At 51.0% G+C, this 25959-nt stretch overlaps 1 protein-coding gene across 6 annotated transcripts in view; it reads left to right on the forward strand.

Moving 5' to 3' along the window:
• The window catches only part of CMIP (c-Maf inducing protein), a 267504-nt gene that overhangs the window by 177025 nt on the left and 64520 nt on the right, over positions 1-25959 (forward strand). The window contains exon 1 of one of the 6 annotated variants that reach the window (XM_024349968.3): positions 23705-23737. The exons of the other annotated variants lie outside the window; for them this stretch is intronic. Coding sequence (XP_024205736.1) covers positions 23720-23737 — 18 coding nt within the window. The 5' untranslated portion in view covers positions 23705-23719. Of the gene's footprint in view, positions 1-23704; positions 23738-25959 lie in introns of those variants that run through there. 6 annotated transcript variants of the gene reach the window in all.

Below are 25959 nucleotides of genomic sequence, written 5' to 3' on the forward strand. Positions count from 1 at the left end.
GGGCCACTCCCCTCCTTTCCTCTGTCAGCTACTGGTCCTCTTGCTTTGTGCTGTGGGGCCAGGTCTCAGAAGCTGAGCTGAGTCTCCACGTTGGGGTTGCAAAGGGGAGGAGAACTAGTGTTTACTGAGCTTCTACTGTGTGCCAGGACTAGCGTGTTTTGAGCTCCCACTGTGTGCCAGGAGCTCTGCTAGTCTCATCATGTCCATTTCACCCTCACCACAACCGCATAAGGTTGATGATTATCGTTGTTGCCATTTTCCATATAGGAAAGATGAGGCTCAGACTGGAGTCCAAGCTCCCATCGTTAGGAAGAGACTGAGGCAGGGCTCAGCTCGACCTTTCCAGTACCTGTATGTACTGGAAATTTTTGAATGTAGTAGAGTGGGAAGGCATAGATGTCAGCCAAGCAGGTAAGGTGGTGCACACCTGCTCGTGTGATCAGCAGGTGCTACTGAGAGCTCTGTATCCACTGGGAGAACATCTCTGATGCCTGGGTCTCTCTTTGTGCGCGGGTACGAGTGTGTCTGAAGACAGGCGGGACATTCGTCAACACCTACTGGGGACCGTCTGGGGGTCAGATGCCAAAGCAGTTGAGAGGGAGGACTGAGCGGTGGTGGTCACGGGGGTACCACCTCTTCCCTTCCCCATGGTGTTTTACTTGTGGGGCCTCAGAAAGTGACAGCCTTGCATTTTCTCTTAGCTCAGGACACGGCAGAATGTACTTGGAGACACATTGCCTACCTGACAGGTTGGGGGAAAATGCCTTATTTAAAAGGAGGCCAAGATGAGTATCAATGAAGGCTGTCAGTTGCGGTATCCCACAAGGCTCTGTTTTCTGCCTTTCCCTGGTCCACATTTTCAACAGTGACTTACACGTGCACCTGGAAGGCAGCATTTGTGAAATCTGTGAGTATTGCACAGCTGCAAGGGGCAACCAACATGATGGGCATAGAAATGGACTTCAGGAGGCTTTGGCTAGAAAGATGATTTAAAAGCTCGGCCTTGAAACATTCAAATGTCAAGGATTGGCCAGGTGTGGTGGCTCATGCCTGTAATCCCAACACTTTGGGAGGCCAAAGCAGGCGGGTAGTCTAACTCAGGAGTTCAAGACCAGCCTGGGCAACATGGCAAAATGCCATCTGTACCAAAAATACAAAAAATTAGCCGGGCGTAGTGGTGCGCCCATGTGGTCCCAGCTACTTGGGAGGCTGAGGTGGGAAGATCACTTGAGCCCAGGAGATGGAGGTTGTAGTGAGCCAAGATCGGTCCACTGCACTCCAACCTGAGTGATAGAGTGAGACCCCCATGCCCCACCCCAAAAATGTTAAGGTTTGCATGTGGGATTCAGACAGTTGATTGAGCAAGTCCAGAACTGGGATCACCGTGTTTCTAGCAGCTCTCATGAAGACCTGGATGTTTGCATTCAATTATGGTGGCATCCGGTTTATTTATGGTTGCTAAATTTAATCAACCAGTTTAAAAAATTTTCAGAAAACCTAAATCAGGATGTCAAGGAACTGGCAGATGCCTGGGTGTGTGCTGGCCCACTTGCCAGGTGATCAATGGTAGTCTTTGCTCTCAGGGTGTAAGCTTTGGCTGTGTCTACAGCATGCTTAAGACACAGTGTTTCTCCTTGGACAATTGCCCCCCAATAATTTAGGTATGCTGCCACCAGGTGGCAGTGATATTTCAGTGTTGGCAACTTGATCTCAATTCCTGTGGCTCTTTGTACCCAGTTTTGGTGATATTTGAGAAGGCATGCTCTCCTTCCTTTTAAAATGGCAAAGAAACGTAAGGTGTTTTGGGGTACCGCCAGCTAGCCAAATGAGCTGGGAAACCTGAATTTGGATCCTGGTTCTGTGGGCAGATTCCAGAAAGTGTTCACCTAATACAGATGCAGTTACTGAGTACCTATGAGATGCCAGGGCTAGCTAGGTCATTTCTGGTTCATTGTCGTTAAGCAAGTAATAGAACCAAGGCTCAGAGAGATCAAGTGACTTGCCTACAGTTGCCCAGCAGATTTCAATCCAGATCTGTGGGGCTGTCCTACCTCCTCCTTGATCACACCGTGCTTTTCTCTGAGATTGGGACTCCACAGCCCTCCCAGGACATAACCCCTCTGCTTCTGCTGATAGAGCCACTCTCTCCCCCCTCTTTATTTACAACCACCTATTTGAGGTTTTTCTTTTTCTTTTCCTTACTTGTTTCTTTTCTCTTTTCTCTGTCTTTAACTGGAAAAAAAAAAAAAATCAGTGGAACATCAAAATTGAGGACCTTTAGAAATTCCACCACCTCAGCTTGAATTTTTTAACTTTCTTTTTTATTATTATTATACTTTAAGTTTTAGGGTACATGTGCACAACGTGCAGGTTTGTTACATATGTATATATGTGCCATGTTGGTGTGCTGCACCCATTAAGTTGTCATTTAACATTAGGTATATCTCCTAATGCTCTCTTGTTTTTGTCATTTTCTCTCCTACACCAATATACATTTGTCTCCTGTGGCTGCGGTGCACACACAGTCAGAATACATTCTCCTGTATGTAAAGAATGCCACTTCCAGCCTGGGTGAAAGTGCGAGACTCCGTCTCAAAAAAAAAAAAAAAAAAAAAAATGCCACCTCCTAAATACTGTGTCCCCATTGCTTAGTTTTGATCAAGTTGGACTTGCATCTCTAGGCCATTCCCAACAGGGGCAGCATCACCCCTGATGGGACCAAAATTGGTTCCTTGACACTTAAACAAATCTTAATGATTACAATAGTCTGTGGCCCTCCAAAGCTCGACCGTATTCAATGAAATCTTATTCTTGAGTATTTCTTCCAAAGGGAGGACAGATGAGGGAGACACTAGGGTTCCTTATGGGGACAGTCATGATAACAGGGTCGATTGACAACCGCTGCTATGGAATCGACCTCAAATTGTTTTGCGGAAGAAGGCAAATATCCAGGTCATCTTGGTCACGCTTTTCCCTCTGGGTAACAGTGTTGTTTTTGTGGCATCAGCTCAGAACTTTGAGCTGTTCACACACGGTCATAGCTCCCATGTTGGAGGAGTTTGCTCGGCAGTGGACACTGCATTTTGTGAATCACTTCCTCTCACTGAATAGGTTCTGTTCTTATCAACATTTGCAGATGGGGAAACCTGAGTGTAGAGAGGGTAAGTCATTCGCGCAAGGTTCCAAGGCCACCAAGAAGGCAAGCGGGATTAGACCCTGAACATCCTTGCCTCTTTCTCTGAGCAGCTCTGCTCTTCCTCGCAGCCCTCCCGGCCTGGCCTCTGCCATGTTGGTCTGGGAGATCTGAGGAGGCCTGGAGCCTGCAGGAGGAGGGCCAGGATCTCCCAGCCCATGGCTGCTCCACCTCCCAGCATTCGCTAGAGCAGAAGCTGCAGTCCTGAGGGCCCCTGGGGAGGCCAGCCCTGTTTGGTTTGGGTGGTTCAGCCCTTGAGGCTAATTCCCAGGGGTGTGGAAGCATTAAACAGTTATTCTGGGTTAATGAGGCTTCATTTCTGACTCAGATGTACCTCCTGGCTCCTGCCCTGGCCCTCAGAGGCCAAGCCCTGTGGTGACAGGCCTGTCTGCACACGAGGCTGTGAGGGCACAGGCCCGTGTGCGCACGAGGCCATGAAGGCCCAGTCTGTGGGGCAAGGCCAAGAGCGTGTTCAGGCTGTGAGGGGACCGTGTGTGTTTACAAAGCATTGAGAAGATTGGCCTGTTTCTGTGTCCAGGGTTTCAAGCTGAGAGACCCAGGTATGCACAGCTGTGAGGGACAAGTCTGTCCATGTGAACAGGCCCAGGTGACAGGTCCAGGCTACTGGGCTGTGAGGAGACACACATCAGGCTCCTAGAGGAGCCCCGAGAAGCCAGGATGCACCTGCTATGGGAGCTGGAGCTCCTGGTGCCTCTCCACCTTCTCGCTTCCTGAGAGGGGTTCCTCAGGCCGAGGCACACTAGTCCTGGAAACCAAGATGGTTTTTCCCCAGGGGAAGTGAGGTCACTCAGAACAGCCCCAGGGGCCAAGCCCCAGAGCTGGGGACCAAGGAGCAGACTGTGTCACAAGAAGCTGGCCTGTATTCCTGTCCCAGGGCTGCCAGGGCCAGAGGAGTGCCCTTGGCTCTGGGAAAATCCCAGCCCAGCTTTGGATCCTTTCTGGCTGCCTGCCCTGGCCACGCTGCCTTCTTCTTGCTGGGCAGGTTTCCCAGCCCCCTAGGGTGGCCACAGCCCCTCGATCACCGCATCCAGGCCCAGGCCTCTGTCCCTCGTCTGTGGAGAAAGGTGGAAAAGAATGTGGGGTGTGTGAGTGTGAGAGTGTGTGTGCGTGTGAGAATGTGTGTGAGAATGTGTGTAAGAGTGAATGTGTGAGAGTGCGTGTGAGAATGTGTGAGTGAGTGTGACTGTTGTGTGGGGTGACTATTTTATGAGTGTGGTGAGGTGACTGGTGTGTCTGTGTGTGGTGTGTGAGGTGACTATTTTATGAGTGTGCGTGGCATGTGTGGTGACTATTTTATGAGTGTGTGTGGCATGTGGGGTGACTATGCATGTGTGTGTGGTATGTGGGGTGACTGTTATGAGTGTGTGTGTGACGTGTGAGGTGACTATGAGTGTGTGTGGGGTGTGGGATGACTATCTTATGCGTGTGTGTGTGTATGTGTGGCGTGTGGGGTGACTTTTATGAATGTGTGGGGTGACTGAGCATGTGTGTGAGTGGTGTGTGGGGTGACTATGGGTGTGCGTGTGTGTGTGGTGTGTGGGTGACTTATGAGTGTGTGAGTGGGGTGACTATTTATGTGTATATGTGGTATGTGGGGTCATTTGTATGAGGGTGTGTGGTGTGGGGAGATTATTTTATGACAGTGGGTGTGGGTGTGTGTGTGGTGTGTGGAGTGACAGAGAGAGAGAGTGTGTGTGTGTGGTGCATATGGGGTGACTATTTTACGCATGTGTGTCTGTGTCCTGTGGGGTGACTTTTATATGTGTGTGTGTCCTGTGGGGTGGCTATTTTATGTGTGTGTGGCCTGTGGGGTGACTATTTTATGTGTGTGTTTGTGTATGTGTGGTGTGTGGGGGTGACTGAGTGTGTGTGTGATGTGTGTGTGGCATATGGGGCAACTATTTTATGAATGTGTGTGTGTGTGGCCTGTAGGGTGACTGTTTTATGAGTGTGTGTGCATGGCATGTGAGGTGACTGTTTTATGTGTGTGTGTGTGTGTGTATGTGTGGTGTGTGGGGGTGACTGTGAGTGTGTGTGTGTGGTGTGTGTGTGGCATATGGGCCAACTATTTTATGAATGTGTGTGTGTGTGGCCTGTAGGGTGACTATTTTATGAGTGTGTGTGTGTGGCGTGTGGGGTGACTGTTTTATGTGTGTGTGAGTGTGTATGTGGCCTGTGGGGTTACTATGAGTATGCTGGTTTGGAGTGTGTTTCTTTGGGCCTCAGTTTTCTCCTCTGTGGAATGGGGATGATCATGGTGTCTTGTCACTGGGCCGTGTGAGGATCGAAGGCTGTGTTGTTTGTGCAGCAGGCAGAAGGGATCCTGGTAGGAGCCCACGCGTGGGAGCCTCTCATGCGCCATCATCAGTGTCTCCAAGTGGGTCCGACATGGTGGGAGCAGCTGGCTCGGCCTGTTTCCCTGGCAGCCCCTTCCAGCCTCCACAGGTGGTCCCGGCTGACTCATGGCCTGGGAGGGCTAGGGTGGGTGGGAAGCCCGCCCTCGAGACTGTCTCTGCCTGGCTCTGGCCACGGAGTGTCCCCTGTGTCCAGCACTATGTGCCCCAGTGCTCCTCTGAGTCCGGAAACAGTTCTGTGGGGTCCACATCCCTCCCCCATCTCATAGCAGAGGGGACTGAGCGTCCAAGTGGATAAAGGATGAGGATAAAGGACAGTGCCAAAGCCAGATGCCTCCCAGCGAGGGTCACGATCTCGCTTCCACCTCATGAGTGGCTGCGGCGCCTCGGGAATGAGTCTGTTCCATGTTCTGTGTTGGGAGCTGGCGCTGGGGGACCACCACGCTCAAAGTCCCCAGCACCAAGGCAAAGTGCCTGGGGCTCAGAGAGGGGAAGCCCAACTGACCGGAAGCTGAGGGCAGGGCCTGGGTCATCTCCTCCCCACTGGCTGCACCCTCAGGAGGGCGGGATCCATCACCCTCATCCCCATGCAGGGGAAAGGCCCAGGGGACCAGGTCAGAATGACACAGAGCCCTTGAGCTGATGCCTCCCCTGACCCCTCACTGAGGGCCATGCTAGAAGGGGGGATCCCTACAAAAGGGGAAATCCTGAGGCTCTGGACCGGGCCTCCAGTAGGGGCTGTCACCCCTGGCTCTGACCTTGCTCCCGGAGCCCACCTCCCCTGGGTCGCCTCCTGGTCATGGGAGCCTCCCTGGGGAAGAGCCACTCCTAGTGTCCTAGAGATGTGGCCCCAGGCGCTCTCTCCACCAGGCTGCAAATCCCTTCCCAAGCTCACATCCCCCAAGTCGTCATCCAGCCCAAGCCGAGCCCCCAGTTGCACCCCAAGGCCTTAGTACAAGGCTGCAGCTGGTCCTCGAGCCATGATGGACACTTAACTCCTGTCCCATGCATGTGCCAGTGCCTCACTTACTCACCTTGGCAAATCCTCACAGCCCTGAGGAGGTGCCTGTGCCTCCTGTTCTCCCATTTTACTGATGTGGAAACTGAGGCTGAGGTTAAATCACTCACTCAAGGTCACACAGCTGTTCAATGGCTTAGATGGGATTTGAACAGAAGTCTGAGTGAGTCCAGAACCTGGGACTTCAGCCACCGGGAGTGTGGCTCCCAACTGTACATGCACGCATGTACACAGACACACGCTACCCAGACACTTCTCACACCTGATGTGCACTTGGGAGCAGCGCCCCGGCTCCCACCTGTTCTCGTGGCGCATCTGGGTAGAGCCTGGGTGTTGCTGTTGCCTGAGGCTTGCGTGACAGCTTTCCACTTTTCCCTAAGTCTCCCATCACCACTGGGGTTATGTGAATTGGCTGCGCGTGATGGCTCATACCTGTAATCCCAGCACTTTCGGAGGCCGAGGCGGGAGGATCACTTGAGATCAGGAGTTCGAGACCAGCCTGGCCAACATGGGGAAACCCTGTCTCTACTAAAAATACAAAAATTAGCTGGGCGTGGTGGCTCAGGCCTATAGTCCCAGCTACTCAGGAGGCTGAAGCATGAGAATCGCTTGAACCCGGGAGGCGGAGGTTGCAGTGAGCCGAGATGGTGCCACTATACTCCAGCCTGGGTGACAGAGTGAAACTGTGCTAAAAAAAAAAAAAAAAAAAAAAAGATAATGTGAATTGACGTCTGACTAGGCAGGCCCCTGTTTCTCACGCAGAAGGGCTGATTGCCTCATCCTGTCTTGCACGTCATCAGCACAGCCGCTGTCAGACCATCTCTCCCAGGCCCGGTGTCACACTCAGGACTGACCCGCTTCCACATCTTCCCCAAACACACTGGTCGCTGTGTCCCCTGACTTTAAACTTGAGGTTTGGAAGCCCAGATCTGGCCTTGCACCTGACTCCCTCACTCTATACAGTGACCCTCCGAGGTGGCTCCTGGCTGGGCCTGTCCCCTCTAGCCCAGCTCATCCCTTGGTCTTGAGGGAAGACGTTGCCCTTGAACCCCACCCCACCTCCGTTTGCCCGTCTAACCCCATCTTGGCCACCTTCCTCCCTCTGTCTCCTTTTCGACCTTTTTACGATCACTTCAAGGTCAGCGCCCCCCGCTCCTGCCAGTTCTGACCTTGCAGTTCTCCTCTGAGGCTGCGTCCATCTTCACGCAGCCATTTTGGCAGCTGTGGCCAGGCACATGGACAATCCTGTGAGCCTTGCCAAGGCATGGCAGCTCAGACATCCCAGTGCTGTGCCACAGCTCCCAAGGGAGGCTTCCTAATGGCTGCAGAATCGTCCGCGAAGAGGCTGGGGCCATTTACCAAAGGCCTCTGCTGTGGTTGCCGTTCGGGTCGTTCCCAGCTTTCCTCAATTATAGATAATGCGGCCATGACCGTCGTGTATCTCAGCTTTCGCTTTATTTGAGTTACTTGTTTAGGGCAGATTTCTAGAAGTGGTTACTGGGCCAGAGAGGAGGGGTATTTTTAGGTGGCTCTCACCACCTATTACCTATTTGCTCCCAAAATAATACTTTCTGCAACGCTTCAGGGCCAGACTGCCCAGATTCCAACCCTGATCCACTTCCTGCTGGCTGTGTGACCCTGGACCAGTTGCTTTCGTCTCTGGGCCTCTTGAGTCAAATGAAACCAAGCTCACCAGTTTCTTACGGGGATTAAATGGGTTCACAGCTGTTCAGTATTGAGAACAGCACCCGCCATGTGGTACCCACTCAGAACATTCATTCTTCTTCTCTGATCTACAAGGACACAGAGGAAAACAGGCTCTTGGTGTCGGAGGATGCTAGGAGACGGGGTTGCAGAAGACGGAGGCACATGTGTGGCACGCAGGCCACCGACTCATGAGCCCAGGGCGGGCATCACCCATCAGCCACCGCATGCTTTGCCCTGAGGCAGAGCTCTTCTCAACATAGCCCCTGCCTGGCCACCCAGTTGACAGAGGCAGTGACAGTGTCCCCCGTCCTGCGTGAGTGACCGCCCAGGCCCGTGGGGCGAGTGCTCCTGGAGGCCGGGTCAGTGCCACTGGCTCTGCTGGCTGTGCCTCCGTGGGGTTTTCTCACAGAAGCTTCTGTGGAGCTTCCAGGCAGGCACCGTGGGTCCATTCTTGGAGGGTCCTACCTTCCGAGAAGGAAGGCAGAATGGTGTGGGGGCAAGGATGGGCGGGAGTCGGCCTTGATCCCCTTCCAGGCCCAGCCACCTGCCTGCTTCATCCAGGTTGAAAAGGCAGGAATTCTATCCAGATTAATTTCTGGCACTCAGTCAAAGAGGGCTTTGTGACCTCTTAAGAGGGGATCAAAGGGATTCAGTGGAGAACTGTGAAAGGAGGGGCTTTCCCCAGAGGCAGGGGGCCCAGCCCACTCCAAGACTGCAGGAGGGGCCCTCAGTGGGAGGTGCAGCTGGTGAGTCCAGCCTGGCAGCCTCTTTGTGCATGTGTTCAATCCAAATGGGAAACCTTTTGGGGCCAGGCTGCCAGTCCCCCACGAGGGCCACAGTCTCCAGCGTCTCCCAGCCACAGCCCAAGCCCCACAGTGGGTCATCAGGGACCCCATAACTAGTAACCAGGGCTGCTTCAGGGATTGAAACTAACAAGTGGCAGAGGGCCGGGAGCCTTGGGAAAGAGAGCTCATGTCTCGCAGGCTTTCGTTACAGTAGAGGGAGAGAAAAACAATTACTAGGCACCTACTAGGGTCGGGAGCTCTGCTGGGGACTTCTCAAAATTTGGTTAGGCCTGTCTTGAAGGAGGAGCTGAGGAAACAGAGAGGCACGTCCAGGATCACACAGCTAGAGACAGGCAGGGCTGGGAATTGAACCCAGGGGACAGGAGGAGGATGGGCCTTTTGGCCTCTTCCGTTGGAGCCCACAGAGCCGCCACTTTGCCTAGCTGGAGCTATCTTTGGAAGAGACACAGGACGTTTTCGAAATAAACTTCTCATTGAAGGATAAAATACATCTAGAAAAGGGTACAAATCAAAAAGAGTTACCATTCACCTGGGCCCCTCCTCCCCACCATGGGCAGCCACTGCTATCCTGACTTCTAGCGGCATAGATGAGCTTTGCATATACTTGAACTTTATCTAAATGGACTCAGACACTCTGAACTCTTTTGAGACTGGCTTCTTATGATTTGTCTGTGTTGTGTGTAGCAGCAGTTTGTCTATTCACTTTGCTGGGTGGTGTTCTGTTGTATGGTTAGACTCTGTTAACTTGTTCATTCTATGGATAGGTCTTTCCAGTTTGGGGCTGTTACGAATAGACCATTGTAAACACTCTAGTGTACGTCTTTTGGTGAACGTGTGTCCACAGTCCTGTTGCGTATATGCTTGGGAGCTGAATTGTCATTCGTTGATGCTGCCCTGCAGTTTTGCAAAGTGGTTGCACCAGTGTATACTTGCACCAGCAGTGTGCAAGAGCCCTAAGACACAGAGCATTTAAAAACTGGCACTTATGAAGCTTTTTAAAATACCGAAAAGGACAAAGAGAACTAAGAAAATTCCCACTATCCCTAAATCTCTCTTAACTTCTTTTAAATTGTAAAAAAATCAAGCTATTACCTACATGTGACAAAATGTGCATGCCCTAACTGTTGAGTGTGAGGGAGTTCTGACTGCTGTACTCACCTGAGTAACCACCACCTGTATCTCCGTCACCCAGAAGATCTCCTCGCACCCCTTTCCAGCCAGTTCCTTGTCCTGCCAGATATCCCCTGCGAACATTTAACAAAAATAAAATGCACGTACATAGGTGGTAGTCCTAAAAAGTATAGCAAGGTATAAAATGAAAAGTTGGCCTCTACTCCTTCAAGTCCATTTTCCCCTAGGCAGTCACTGTTAGCAGCTGCACGGGGCTCCTCAGAAAGTGCTTATGAATATTCCTTTGTAAACACCACGCAGACTTTATCATCCACGCGGTTCCGTTCCGTGCTCCTTAATATATGTCGCAGCAGTGTGTGAAGTAGCACACAAATCCACACCATTTTCTTTTCTAGTTTCATAGTCTTCCCTTCAGGCAGAGTTTAAGGTGGATGGAACTTTAGATCCTTTAGGAAAATGCTGTCATCCACATAGGGAGACTGAGTTTCTGACAGGAAGGAGAGGTTTATTGAGCATCTGCTGTCCACAGGCCAGAGGCAGTACAAGGCGGTTTGCTGCCCAGGCCTCGCAGCCCCCCAACCCGGAAGCGTGTAAGCACACTCCAGGGACCAGGGTGGAGTCAGCTGCCCCTGGCTACAGAGCTGGGAGGTGGAGATCCTAGGTTTGCACCATGTGCCTGGGTCACCAAGCCTTCCCTTGCACTCCCCTGTCCCTGGCCAGGGCTTCCTCAGCTCTACATAAGGGCCAGCCTTGGGCTTTGGGACATTCAAGACACCCCCACCCCCACCTTCTGGGTAAAGGTCTTTCCTGAGCCTCAGAAATGACGCATTACAGCGGCTTCCCAAACTGCCAAGGAAGAAGTGGCGTTTGTGGGTTGTCATCGTTTCTTTGGGCAAGGAAGGGGGGACCCGAGCGTTCGTGTGTCATCCAGCGCAGGCTTTGATGAGGCTGATGAGTCATCGAGCCATACAAGGAAGTTTTTCATGTAAACGGTTTGTGGGTGAACTTGTTTTTTGCCCTTTAAGGCAGAACTTTGTTTTTCTTTTTCTCGCCCTTTAAAGACAAGTTTTTAAAACGTAAATGAGAGGCAGCGTCTTGATGAGCAAGATCTTTTGTTCTGCAGGCGTCTGCAGTGGGTCTCTTTCACAGCCAGTGGTGGGCAGTGGAGGCCCCTGAGCTGGGTTGCTGATCTGCACTTGGGGCACACCTTGGCCAGGTGTCCAGCCTGGAAGAGGGAGGTGGCCTGCCATTCTTTTGTTGGCCTCCAGGGCTCCCACCTGCTGGCCTGTTGGCTCGGAGATGAGGCCACACAGAGACTTTAAAAAGAGCAGTGCTTGTCCCCACAGAGGAATTAGGCCCTTACTTCACCGAGGGATCATCAGAAAATACCCAGCGGGACAGCCGGCTAACTCTGGAAGGGAAGGTGTTTGGGAGAGAGGATAATTGACCGGGAGATGATGCAGAACGACTAGGGCCCTGAGGGCTGTTGCCCACATTCTGCTCCCCGGAGCACCCTGGTGCACTTTCAGAACCAACAGACTGTTTTGCAGAAAGCCTTGAGAGGGACAGAGACCCCCTTTCAGAGAAACCGAGGCCACTCCTAATGGAGCTTGCTGGCACGTGGCAGCAGAAGGCCAGGGTGGTTTGTTTCCAGCGGGGGCTGGCACATGCTTGGACCATTCCCTTTGGAAAACTGGGCTGAACCTGACCTCTGTCCAGGAGTACAAGGACCTTAGAAAGCACACCCCAGAGGTCGGGGCCAGCCTGACACCGGCTGGAGGCAGGAACAGACTCAGGCAGACCATTCATCATGTCTGTTGACTTTTGAGACTTTTGTTAAAGTCTGCAACCAATCTTCCATCCAAGAGGGTCCTATCATCCCAGGCCTCCTGGCCACTGCAGACGCAGGGATTTTGAACCGGTAGCTCAGTGGTTTTCAGAGTGAAGTCCCAAGACTAGCAGTATCTGCATCACCTGGGAACTCTCTAGAAATGCCAGTCTTCCATTTCACAAACTCTGAGGTGGCAGGATGAGAGCAGCAAACTATTTTAACATACCCTCCGGGTGACTGTGATGCACTCCAGCGTTTGAGAACCACTGCAGTAGTGTGAAGAAAGGGGAAAGAACAATAAACATCTATTGAGTGCCTACTGTTTTCCATCTACTTTATTTTCATTATTTTCTTTAGGCTGCACAGTGTCCCTGGGTTTTATATCTCCATTGTATGAACACGAGTCTGACTCTCAGATTAACCTTCTCATGCATCCAAGCTGGAATTCAAACCCAGAGTCTGCTGCCTCCTTCTGTAACCATTTCACCTTCTTACTGGGTTTCTCATAGCCTGAGATCAAGCATGGATGACTAAACGTGTCCATAGCTTTCGGGTTACTCTGCCAGAATCCCCTCTGTTTGTGCAGGTCACTTAGAATTCACTGTGGTGAACACCATTGAACTCACTCCTAGGACGCTGGGCTTCTCTGGGTGAGTAGAGTCCGCTGCACGAGTGTCTGAGGAGCCGCCTCCCCAGGGAAGGCAGGAGTGCGCCTTCTCCTATATTCAAGCATGACAGCATTACCTGGCTTGAAACTCACATTAGAGACTTACTGAACATTAATTTATTAAAGAACAGGATCCTTCTCCAGGATTCTCATGTTAAGGCCCTTTGTAGTAGGCGCCGGTGACTCCCACCCAGAGGATGCAGCTGGGAAGGATGGAGGCTTCCAAACAAAGCCATGAACAGATCAGATGTCCTTTGAAGTGCTGTAAGCACTAGATAAAGTTCTTAGTAAAATAAACAACAGAGGCCCCTGTTGAGATGCTACCGTCTTGAGGCCTGGCAAGGGAAATCCTTATTTGGGATAGAGAGAGTTCCCTTTATCAGGCCCAAAGGAAACAGAGCCTGTGGTGTCCCTCACTGTATTTCAAAAGGGCTAGGAAACTCGCCTGGGGCTGCCCGCCTCCCACACCACAGAGGAAGAGCAGGCTCTGGTACAGTGTTTGCATTTTTTATTTATTTGGTGGGTTGCAGTTAAGCAGAGTTGTTTCCTGAAGTGCCCTGAAAATGCCACCTTATATTAATGATTAATAAGAGGTGTTCCCCACACCCACCCTGTAGTCTTTAATGTGGGGTGCAAATTGCTCTTTCACTCTGGGTGGCCTTGGTCAAGAGGGGAGGGCCAATTACTGAGGTTCAGAAGGCCAAGCTGGTGGCCCTGTCAGAAAGACCCTCAGGAGGGTTGGCACACAGGACAGAGTCAGGGGGAAGGATTTGGTCGGCTTCATTTTAATTTTTTAAAGGTATATCCTACCTCTGCTTAATGACCCTTGAAGTGGCTTAGAAAAGCACACAGACTGGGAAAATCGATACGAATTGATCTGGAGTGACACCCGCCAGGTGTTAGGAGGGAAAAGCCAGATGCAGACATAAGTATTATGCAATGCCATTTGTGTAAAATGAAATGAGGACCCCACAAAACCTGTCTGTATCGTGTTGGTGCAAAAGTAATTGCAGTTTTTGCCGTTGAAAGTCTGCTGCCAGACAAATATATATTTGTATTTGATTATCCATGACCATGGAGAAAGAGATGAAATGATAGACGTCAAGGGTCTGCAAACGATCTGGCCCAGCACCTGTTTTTATAAATAAGGAGTTTTCAGGGTGGCGGGGACAGCTCTGCCCGTTTGGGGGAGGGGGACACAGCTGTGCCCATTCCTGCTGTGGCATTAGGCTGGCGGCAACAGAGGTGGCATGACCCACAAAGCCTGGACTATTATTATTTGGCTCTTAGGAAAATGGTTTGTGGACCCCGATATATAACATAGTCTCAAATTTTCGGGGCTTACATGGTGAGCATGGAGTTAGCATGGATTCAGGGGGTGGCGGGAGGGAGGGCAGTGGTAAGGTTAAAAATAAGAAAGCCAGCATGTATGATGCAGCTGAAACTTATGTGCAGTTTTACATTGGGCTGGGTGTGTGTTTGTGTGTGTGAGTGTGTGTGTAACTAGGTTGTGGGTGTGTGTGTGCACACACGCGTGCACCATGATACAGGTGTGCGGGCCATGAGCCCTCCATGCTGGAGTTCTTGTCCTCTGTATGATTTTGAATTTTTCAAAGAACATGCACTTGAAAAATCGGATTATCCATCTACTAGACCACTGAAAATTCAAAAGTAGTAAGATCTCAGATGCCTTCCAGTTCTCTTTAAGAATATGGGATTCTGGCCCGGTGTGGTGGCTCGTGCCTGTAATCCCAGCACTTTGGGAGGCTGAGGCAGGTGGCTCACCTGAGGTCAGGAGTTCAAGACCAGCCTGGTCAATGTGGTGAAGCCCCATCTCTACTAATAATACAAAGTAGCTAGGCGTGGTGGCAGGCGCCTGTAATCCCAGCTACTAGGGAGGCTGAGGCATGAGAATCGCTTGAACCCAGGGGGCAGAGGTTGCAGTGAGCCAAGATTGCGCCACTGCATTCCAGCCTGGGTTACAGAGTGAAACTTTGTCTCAAAAAAAAAAAAAAAGAGTATGGCATTCTGACTAATTTAAGAATTCTGGGGAAAGATACAATATCACCGTCATGATTCCAATTTCTGAAATCTTTGGAGAGTTTTTTCCTTTATTTCTCTTTAATTAAATGCACAATGCATGAACGGCTTCCTGCAATAATTTGAAACATTGCAGATAAAGCTGAGCCCTACCCGTTGGTCCTCCCCCGAGCCACTTCCGTCTCCAAAGAAGACAGCTGTCACCAGCCGGACTTGGTCCCCACCCCCCACCCCCTGAAGCCCCGTGAATTAGATCATATATATGTGTATGTCAACATAGATTATGCATGTATTTGCTACTGTACTTAACAGCATGTTGTACAGGTGGAATCCACGGCAGATCTTGTAACCCTCCTTCCTTCTTTTTAACTGCTGTTTGCTGTTGCACTGTGGGGGCCACAGTGTAAGCACTTCTCTATTGATGGACATTTAGGGGGTTTCTGGTCACCTTTTTTATGTTTTTTTGAGACAGAGTTTCGCTCTTGTTGCCCATGCTGGAGTGCAATGGCACAATCTTGGCTCACTGCAACCTCTGCCTCCTGGGTTCAAGCATTTCTCCTGCCTCAGCCTCCCAAGTAGCTGGGATTACAGGTGCGTGCCACCATGCCCAGCTAATTTTTTTGTATTTTTAGTAGAGACGGGGTTTCATCATGTTGGCCAGGCTGGTCTTGAACTGCTGACCTCAGGTGATCCACCTGCCTCGGCCACCTGAAGTGCTGGGATTACAGGTGTCAGCCACGGTGCCCAGCTGGTCACCTTTATTTTTTCTAAGACATTAACTGTCTTTAGTCAGTGTCCTACTGAACTCAATAGGTGTCATTTATCAAGCCTGAAATGTGACATTTAATTCTCCCAATAGCTCCAGGATGCAAATGCTACTATTACCCCCATTTTACAGATGAGGAAACTAAGGTTCAGAGAGATGATGTAGTTTGCCTAAGGCTGCACAGCTCATAAGAAGCAGAAAAGAAATTCAAGTGTAGATCTGCCCGACTCTCCGTTTGTGATGATGCACACATCTGCGAGCAAAAACACGGCTTGCTTGAGCCACTGAGCTCCCAGGAGTGTGCAGGCTGGTGGGGGAGGCAGCTGGCCCATAGGTCGTAGAGTGAGCAAAGAGTGATGAGGGTAGTAAGTTGGCATGCTGAGCATGGGGCTGGGACCTGCCAACCTCCCTGGCGCAGCAGAAATTTATTTCTCATGGTTCTGGAGGCCAGGAAGTCCACCATCAAGGTAGGTTGGTGAGGGCTCGCTCCCTGCGTCACAGAGGGTGCCTTCTCGCTGTGTCTCACATGGGAAGGGGTGAGGGAGCTCCCCCAAGCCTCTTTTCTAAGGGCACTGATCCCATTGGTGAGGGCTGCACCCTCATGAACTAATCACCTCCACGAGGCCCCACCTCCTAACACCCCCACGCTGGGGATTAGGTTTCAATAATGAATTTTTTGAAGATACAAACATTCAGACCTTAGCACTTGGCTTGTGGCCCCCTCACTCCGGTGTCTGCCTCCATGGTCACATGGCCTGCGCCTCCTCTGTCTCTCCTTTGTACTCCTGGGGGTACTCGTCACTGGATTCAGGACCCACCAGATAATCCAGCGTGATCTCCCCATCTCAAGATCCCAAACGTGGGATGCTGCATTCACAGATGGCAGGGGTTTCATGTGGACATACCTTCTTTGGGGCCACCAGTCACCTCATGACCCAGGCAGGAGTTTGCCTCTCTTAGTGAATGTGTCTCCGGGCACAGCCCTCCCCGCAGAGCATCTTGACACAGGAATGAACAGAAGAAAATCCCACAGCTCTTGGCCCACCCCCACCTGCATGGGACTCTCTGAGGGGATGGTGCCTGGGATTTGATTAAGGAACCCTGAGAAACTGGCCGCATCCTTATCAAGGCCAGAGCATAACACGCCCGAGGCGACGCTCCTTATTGTCCCTTCTGTCACCTCTCATCCCTCCCCTTGTGCCTCTCCTCTCCCCGCTCTCCCTTCTCCTTGGAGAAGACCCTGGCGGCTTCTGCCTGCACCTGAGAATGTTTTCCCCTCTTTCCCTCTTTCTATAGCCTGTTCAAAATCTTAACATAAAAACTGCTGACCTGGGTGTTCCCGCCCCACTTCAGCCTCCTGTGGGAATGAGGGAGGTGCCACCTGTCCGCACAGCCTCTGGTCAGCCTCAGAGCAGGGAATCCAGGAGGACAGCAGGGGCGGGCAGGCTGTGTTGAGTTTTAGAATTCTGAAAGAGGGGCGCCTGTTCTAGTCCATGAGGAAATGCACTGCTCCAGGCCCACCCCACACCCGGCCCACCCGTGCAGGCTGTTTTTCCACTGCACTCAGTTTTCCTGGAGAAACAGCCCCCGCCGGGATTAGGGCCGTGTGAAGACCAGAGAGCCTTTCCAGAATGCCGAGGGAGAGTCCAGGATTGTTCCTGTGTGTGTGGCTCAGTCCCTTCAAGGACCGGGGCTCAGGACCAGGGGGTGACCCTGAGCCAGAATCCTGGTTCCTATAGGGCCGGCTGTGACCTGGAGTGGGTTACCTTTTCCTCTGTGTGTTGTGGTCTTCAAGTCTGTAGAATGGGGGTTGCACCTGTTAACCCCGGCTGCACCACATTCAGAACACCTGGAGATCTTAAATATTCTCTTGTTTAGTTCGGTGAAATATGCATGAGGCATCGTTTGAACCAGGTTTAGGTGGCAGTTCAGTGGTTCATTCACGTTGCCGTGCTGCTGTCACCACCATCCGTCTCCAGAACTTTCTCCTCTTCCCAAATGGAAACTCTGTCCTCATTACCCCCTCCCCCAGCCCCTGGCATCCACCATTCTGCTTTCTGTCTCTAAGAATTTGTCTACTCTAGGGACCTCATATGCATGGAATCACACAAGATTTGGCCTTTTGTGGCTGCCTTATCTCAGCCTAATGTCCCCAAGGTTCATTCATAGTGTGGCCTGCGTCAGGATTTCCTTCCTTTTTAAGGCAGAATAATGCTGCAGTGGATGGGTAGACCACACCTTATGTCTCTCTTTATCCATTGGTCGACCTGGGTTGCTTCTGCCTTTTGGCTGTTACGAATGACGCTGCTATGAACATGGGTGTGCAAATGCACTTTTAAATATACCGGCGCTCAAAAAAGTCCTGATGCATAGGTTCTGCCCGCCCGCAACACCAGTCTGATGGGATTGTCCTGGGGTTGGACTCCGTTATTGGAGTTCTAAGCCCCTTGGGTGGTTTTAATATGTAGCCAGGGTCAAGAACCCTGCCTGATAGAGTCATTTGGGGCACACATCAGCACGGGGCCCAGTACATAGGAAGCCCTGGGCTGTTGGCTGGCGTGATGGTGGCTGCTGGTGTCGGCTGATGTACAGCTTTGTGTGAGAGGACAGCTTGGGGCCGGAATCCTCCCCCATGGCTCCTCTTTGCCAGGGACCCTGTGCGAGCCCCATGCTGACGTCCCTGCCCGAATTCTCCTGGAAGTTCCTCCTGTAGCCTCCTGGGTCCCCAGGTGGCTCCCTCTGACCTCACTGATGATGCAGGTCCCCAGGTGTGCCGTTTCTGACGCAGGGCAGGGCCAGGGCTTATGCAATCGGGTAATGGGCTGGAGGCGGGCCTTAGGGTGGAAGTCAGTGTTTCTGTCCCCTGCTGCAGCAAGAACAGGATAGGACATCAGGCCCCCCCAATTCCCCAGGGAAAGAAAACCCAACCAATTCCAAACCCAGCTCCCACCTTCTCAACCACAGTTGCAGAGGGCCCTGCTGCCTTCTGTGAAATGACGGGGCTGGACGGCTCAGCTCGAGTCACCGCAGCAAGATGGCAGACTGACTGGGACCAGGCGTCCTGGGGTCAGTCCTTGCTTGCTCCTTACAGCTGTCTGGGCTTCCAACAGCTACTATGACAAATTTCCGTAAACTGTGTTGTTTAAAACAACAGAAATTTGTTCTCACACAATTCTGGGGCCAGATGTCCAAAATCAAGGTGTCAGCAGGGCCACGTTGCTTCTGAGACTCTAGGGGAGGGACTTTTCCTTGCCTCACCCAGCTTCTGATGGTGTCCGGCTATCCTTGATGCGCCTTGGCATCCAGGCTCTGCCTCCATACGTGGAGGTCTCTCTGGAGCGTGTGTGTGTGTGTGTGTTTGTGTGTGTGTCTCTCTCTCCACATGGCCTTTTTATAACGACGCCAGTCACTGGATTTAGGGCCAACTGTAATCCAGTATGACCTCATCTTAACTTAATTACATCTGCGAAGACCCCATTTCCAAAGAAGGTCGTAGTCACAGATACCGGGCTTAGGACTTGGACATATGTTTTGGGCAGACACAGTCCAACCCACAACACCAGCTGTGTGACCTGGGCAAGGTGTGAGCCCCTCCTCTCCTCTGCCGCACGTCCACCATGAAATGAGGCTTGTGGGTGAGAACCTTGCTTTTTAGAGGGCTCAGGAACATCTGTGTCACCTGGAAGCTGCTTAATGCAGATTCCCAGGCCTCGCCCAGCTCTGCTGAGCTGGAATCTGCATGGTAACCAGACCCCCAGGCAATTGCTGTGCACACGAATGAGAGTTGCAGGGTAGGTGAAAGGATTTGGTGCAGGGCCTGGCCTAAAGCAGCACCTAACGCATGTTAGCCGTCAGTGCCATTTTCATTCTCCCCACTGCCTGTTCTACCTGCAACAAACACCGAGAGCACCTTCCCTGGGTGGCTGCAGTCACCATCCAACACATCGGAGGAACAGATGAGATGTCATCCCTGCCCCCAAGCAGCTCCTAGCTCAGCGAGGAAAACAGCTACATACAATTTTTTTTTTAATGTGCTCAAACAGCATCTGCATGATGATTGGATTTTGCCCACGGTGCAGCTGGCCTGAAGAGCCAGGTAGGATGTGGTACTCAGCTGGGAGCCTGACACCAAGGCCAACTCATCTCCTTGCCAGCCAGGCACGTGGTTACCTAGGCAACCAGCCGATGCCGCAGAGACAGTGGAGCAGGACGCCCGCCTGAGTTCCCGCTGTTTCCCTGGAAGCGGCATTGACCACAGGAGGCCACCACCGGTGGGCACTTAGGCGTTCTCCCCTCTTGCAAACAAATTGCCCATCTCCCCAGGAGCTGGCTTTTTCAGGCAGGTGTCCACTGGGCACCCAGCTGCACCAGCCTGCAACTGCCTTTGGGAAGCCGAGGAGGCGAGGCTCAACTCTCCGATTTGAAGGCAGCAGAATCATTGATCAAGGCATAGAGGTGCTCAGGTTTGCCTCTCAGAGTGGCATGATGGTCAGGTGCTCAGGATCCAGAGCTAGACCTGGATCCCAATTCTGCCTAGCTCTTAGTAACTGCATGACTTACCTCTCTCAGCCTCGATGTTCTCATCTGTAAAATGGGACTTACATTATACCACTCACCTCATTTAGTGGATGGGATGATTTAAAATGTATTTATACAAAGTGCTTCACACAGGACCTGGCCTATGGAGTGCCCTTCAGAAGCGATGGCTTTTCCACTGTCTTGTCCCTCGTCATTCATCAAAACCCAGTGTGCATGCTTGCTGTTCTTGGAAAATGTCAGCCCTTGATATGTAGTAGCCATTATGACTGTAATGAGTAGTTTCGTTAGAATGTTCTATGCCCTGTCTCACCCTTCAGCCAGACTGGGAGTGTGCAGGGGCTGGTTTGTCTCATCTCTGTATCATTTCCCCCACTCCCTGCCCCTCCGTAGAGACAGTGCCCCACTCAGAGTAGGCGTCCCTCCACCCACCTTGAAAACATGAGTCCTGAAGGGTAAGCATTGATTAATTCATCAGTGAATTAGTTGGACCAGCAGGTAACAGAGTTCAGTAATTGTGTGGGGTAAATTGGGGTCCCCTAAAAGACCCCTTACACCCTGTGCTGTCCTGTGGCAAAATTTAAACTGATTCAGTGCAGTTGAGGCACGGGGACAGGGCAAAAAGCAACAATATATGTGCATAGCAGCACTATTCATGATAGCCTACAGTGGAGACAACCCAAGAGTTCATCAGCGGATTAACAAAGAAATTGCAGTGTATCTGCCGGGCGCGGTGGCTCTCCTGAGGTCAGGTGTTCGAGACCAGCCTGGTCAACATGGTGAAACCCTGTCTGTACTAAAAATATAAAACTTAGCCAGGCGTGGTAGCGGGCGCCTGTAGTCCCAGCTACTCGGGAGGCAGAGGCAGGAGAATCGCTTGAACCTGGGAGGCGGAGTTTGCAATGAGTTGAGATGGCACCACTGCACTCCAGCCTGGGTGACAGAGTGAGACTCCATCTCGCAAAAAAAAGAAAGAAAAAAATTGCAGCGTATCCATGCAGTGGACTGTTAGTCATGGAAAGGGGTGAAGCAAAGCTGCCACAGCCGGATGAACCTTGAGGACGGTATGCTAAGTGGACAAAAGGCCACATTGTATATAATTTATATGCAGTGGAAGACACATTTTAACCCACAACAGTTTTGGCAGACACAGTTCCACCCACAACACAAGCTATGTGACCTGCGCAAGGTATGAACCTCTCCTCTCCTCTGTAACACGTCCACCTCGTGGAGGAGAGGAAGTGAGGCATGTGGGTGAGAACCTTGCTGCTTAGAGGGCTCAAGGACATCTGTCTCACCTGGAAGCTGCTTAATGCAGATTCCCAGGCCTCATTGTGGTCACAAAAGGACACATAGTGTATGATTCCATTTATATGCAATGTTCAGAATAGGGGAATCCAGGAACAGAAAGTGGATTGGTGGTTGCCCAGGGGCTGGGGGAGAGTACAATAGGAAGTAACAGCTTAAAAGGGTTTCCTTGGAAGTGATGGAAAAGTGTTGGAAATAGTGGTGGTGGTTACACAACACTGTGCTGAATGCCACTGAATTGTTCACTGTAAATGGGTTCATGGTGGCCAGGCGCAGTGGCTCACACCTGTAATCCTAGCACTTTAGGAGGCCAAGGCGGGCAGATCATCTGAGGTCAGGAGTTCGAGACCAGCCTGGCCAACATGGTGTGAAACCCCATCTCTACTAAAAATACAAAAATTAGCCGGGTGTGGTGGTGGGCGCCTATAATCCCAGCTGTTAAGAAGGCTGAGGCAGGAAAATCACTTGAACCCAGAAGGCAAAGGTTGCAGTGAGCCGAGGTCATGCCACTGCCTGGGTGACAGAGCGAGACTCTGTCTCAGTAAGTAAATAAATAAATAAATAAATAAGGTTAATGGTTAATTTTATGGTGTGTGAATTTTACCTCAATGAAGTAAATCTATATGTATGTGTATATAATGATGGCAGCCCCCTGGTGCCTCAGACAGCCTAGTTTCTCAGGCCAGAGTGATGGGCTGTGACTGGTAAAGCCCCTGTGTGATTCCCGGAGGCACTAGGGTTGTCCCTACCAAGCCTGGGGCAAGAAAGGAATCCCAGTCAGAGAGAAAAAAATAGTGTTCAATCTAATCCCAGAAGCACCATTGACCCTAAAGCCCTGACCTGTAATGAAAACGAACCAAACATGCATTTACAATATTTCTTTAAAAATGAGATTTTGGGGGTGTCACTTTCTAGTTAAGTTGAGTGTCTCCTCGTTATTTTATACTCCACAGTTAGATCACAGATGCCCTCCAGTCATGGCGGTGCTGGTGCCCATGTGTTTCACTGGAAATGTGCACAGATAATTGGGACAGTGTTGCCTCCTTCCCTGGGAAATTGTAGCCAAAGCACCGAGGCTGATTTTGTGACATGGATTGTGTGGGCTAGCAGACGTGGGGAATAAGGCCAGGGGGCTGTGTTTGACCCAGGGTGTCTCTGTGGGGAGTGCAGCAGCAGGGAGCTGAGAGGTTATGAGCGGGTTTTAGGTTGATGGTGAAGACTTGGCGGCCAAAAGGGCAGTTTGGGGGTAACACCCATGGGACAGTTATGAGGCCTGCCTTATATCTGAAGGTAATGTGACAGTCTCTGATGCTCACAGGATTGAAGGGAAGCTATTCTGGAGGACTCAAGAAGGCCAAAAATGCTGCCTCCCAAGTGTCCAGTCCTCCCGGAAGCCATGGCTTGCTGGAGATAGCAAATTATTTCCTACACACTTAGCATCTGCAGCCATAGTGAGTCTTGAATCAGGGAAGCCAGAGAAGATAACCAGCCAGCCATTGTCCCCGGGTGTGCAAGGCACAACTGGGGACATTGCACCTTGATAGACCTTTTAAGAAAATTCCAAGGCAGGGTCCCAGTGAGATGGGGGCTTGGAGAGGGGGGTCTCCCATGGGAGGAGGTAGGCAAGGGCCCTTTCCTCGGGCCGAACGCAGTGCCACACACATACTAGACCTCAGCATCGATGGGTGGAGGCAAACACACATGCTCCTGGGCCCGCGGGGACGTGATGACAGGGACACCAAGACTTTCGGATAGCACTGCCCGGCAGAGCATTCTGCGATGATGAAAATGTTCTCTGTCTGCACCACTATAGTCACCACTAGACACAGCTGGCTACCGAGTAACTGTAATGTTACGATGTGATCAAGAAGCTGGATTTGTAGTTGTATTTCATTTTAATGAAGTTCAGTGTGCGTAGCCACCTGGGGCTGGTAGCTTCTGGACTAGGCAGCTCCGCTGTAGGACCTGCACTGGAAAAAGTTTTCAAAGCTGGGCTGGGTCCTCCCTGGCTCATATTTCCCTGTGGGGTCCTCCTCCACTCTGCAGTGCCATGGGCGCGCCCATGCAGCGTCCTCTCTTCACGACAGGTGGTGGGGAGCATGCGTGCTTGTTTGTGTACGCGCGCGAGCCCCAGAGGCTGCGGCAGCAGCAGAGCAGCAGAGCAGCAGCCCCTGCCTGGCGCGACGTGCTTCCAGTGCATTCTGAGTCACTCCTCTCCTGGCAAGGGGCACATTCCTGCTGACGACTTGTCTCCCATGGAGGAGCAACAGGCTCTGCTTTCCCTGGCCTGAGAACCCTGGCGTATGTGCTTGCCTCTGCTGGGAGAACAGTTGCCAGAGCGATGGCAAGTGTTGCCCAGGTAACGTCCCTTCCTTGACAAGCAGAGAGGGTGAGGACAGCGCTGGAGTGGCTGACTGTGCCACACGGGAAGCAGGAGGCTCTGCCTGCTGTCTCTGCTTGCCGCTGGCTGGTGGGGCTTGGGCTCGGATGTGGGGAGCCCTGCTGAGTTCTACCTCCCTGGACTACTCCTTTACAGAACTTGGTAGGTGAAAACAATCAGATCTGCTGTTTAGCCAGGAACTGAGCTAAGTGTTTTATATATTATCTCATGAAATAGTCACAGCAAGCCTTTGACAGTAGTTATTCTTATCCTGATTTGCAGACAAGGAAACTGGTGCAAGTAATAGACTGTAAGTTTCATGAGCACCGGGGCTTGTCTGCTTTGTTCACCATGGTTATCCTTAGTACTTAACATAGTGCTTGGCACGTCATAGTAGATCTTCATGGGATGATTGGATGGAAGGGTGAATAGATCGATGAGTGAGTGATGGAAGTATGGATGGTAGATGGGTTATGAATGGATGATGAGGTGGGTGAAGGATGGATAGTTGGGTGGGTGGATAGTTGGGTGGGTAGGTGAATGGTTGGATGGATAAGTAGATGGATGAATGAATGAGTGGATGGATTAATGGATGGATGCGTGGGAGGGTGGATGGATGGATGGATGGATGGATAGATGGATGGGTGGGTGGTTGGGCAGATGGATGGATGTGTGGGTGAATGGTAGGTGGGTGAGTAGATGATGGATGGGTGGATGGATGAAGTAGAGCTTAGATTTGATCTGGAGTCTGCTCGTGAAGCCTATACGCTTCGCCACTGAGCCATACTACCTTTGGTTTTGTCTGATGACTACCTCCCTAGGATAGCATTTTTTAAAAATAGCATTATTGAAATGGAATCCACATACCATAAAATTCACCCACTGTGAGTACACAATTCAGTGATCTTAGTAAATTTATAAAGTTGTACAGTCATCACCACAATTCAGTTTTAGAGCATTTCCACCATCTTGAAAGATGCCCTCATGCTTGTTTGCAGTCTCATTCCCGTTCTGTGCCCCAGGCAATGAATGTTCCACTTTCTGTCTCTGTGAAATTGCCTTTCTAGACATTTCACATAAGAGAAATCATACATTATGTCTTTCTTATCTGGCTTCTTTCCCTTAGTGTAGTGGTTATGAGGTGCATCCATCTTGTAGCATGTGGTTAATTCAATTCTTTTTATTGCCAAATACTGTTTGGTTGAATGGCTATACCACATCTTGTTTATCCATTCATCAGTTGATGAATTTAAGTTGTTTCTGTGAAGAATGCTGCTATGGACATTCTTGGGCATGTCTTTGGAGTTTGTTTCTCTTTCTCTTGGGTAGATTTCTAGGAACAGAATTGCTGGGTCATATGATAAATTTATGTATAATGTTTTAAGAAACTCTCAAACAATTTTCCAAGGTGGCTGTACCAGTTTACCTTCCCACCAGCAACACACAAGATTCCCAGTTTCTCCACACCTTTGCCAACACTTGGCATTGTCTGTCATTTTCTATTACAGCCATCCTCATAGGACGAAGTCGTATCTCTTTATGGTTTTAGCTTGCGTTTTCCTGAGGGCTAATGACGTTGAGCATCTTCTTTGCATGCTTACTCCTAGGCTGGAATTTGACTTTTAAAGCCAGATCTTGGCAAACTTTTTTCTACAAAGGGCTAGATAGCAAATATTTGGGGCTTTGTGGGCCACATTGGATTTCTGTTGCATATTCTGTGTTTATTTTCTGTCACAACTCCTACAGTTTGTGAGACCATTCTTGGTTTCATCGAACAAAAACAGGCAGGGGGCTGGGTTTCACCGCATGCTATAGTTCACCAACTCTGCTCTAAGTCAGCCCCTGTCTGTGAAAACACCAGGTCGTGTGCCCAGCCACAGAACAGTTCCAAGGCCCCTGTGTACTCCCCACTTCAGAAGAATCCAGTGGCCTGTGGGGTCCATGCTAGACAAACCACCAGGCCACCCACCCCACCTGGCAAAGCGCACTCAGCAGGAAGACCATATTGCAAAGCTGAGGGCCAGCCTCCAGGGAGCCTGGAGCAGGGATTCCGGAGGCATCCCTGTCCCAGCTCCACCATGATTCATCACCTGATGAGCTCATCAGAGTTCCTGGGATGAGGCATGCTAATTTGTCACCTAGGGAGGAGGGTCAGGGCCCTGTTGATCCTGGACAGGTCTCTCTCATCCCTGTGGCCACCC

This window comes from Pan troglodytes, chromosome 18 (genome assembly GCF_028858775.2).
Source record: "Pan troglodytes isolate AG18354 chromosome 18, NHGRI_mPanTro3-v2.0_pri, whole genome shotgun sequence".
Classification (NCBI taxonomy): Eukaryota; Metazoa; Chordata; class Mammalia; order Primates; family Hominidae; genus Pan; species Pan troglodytes.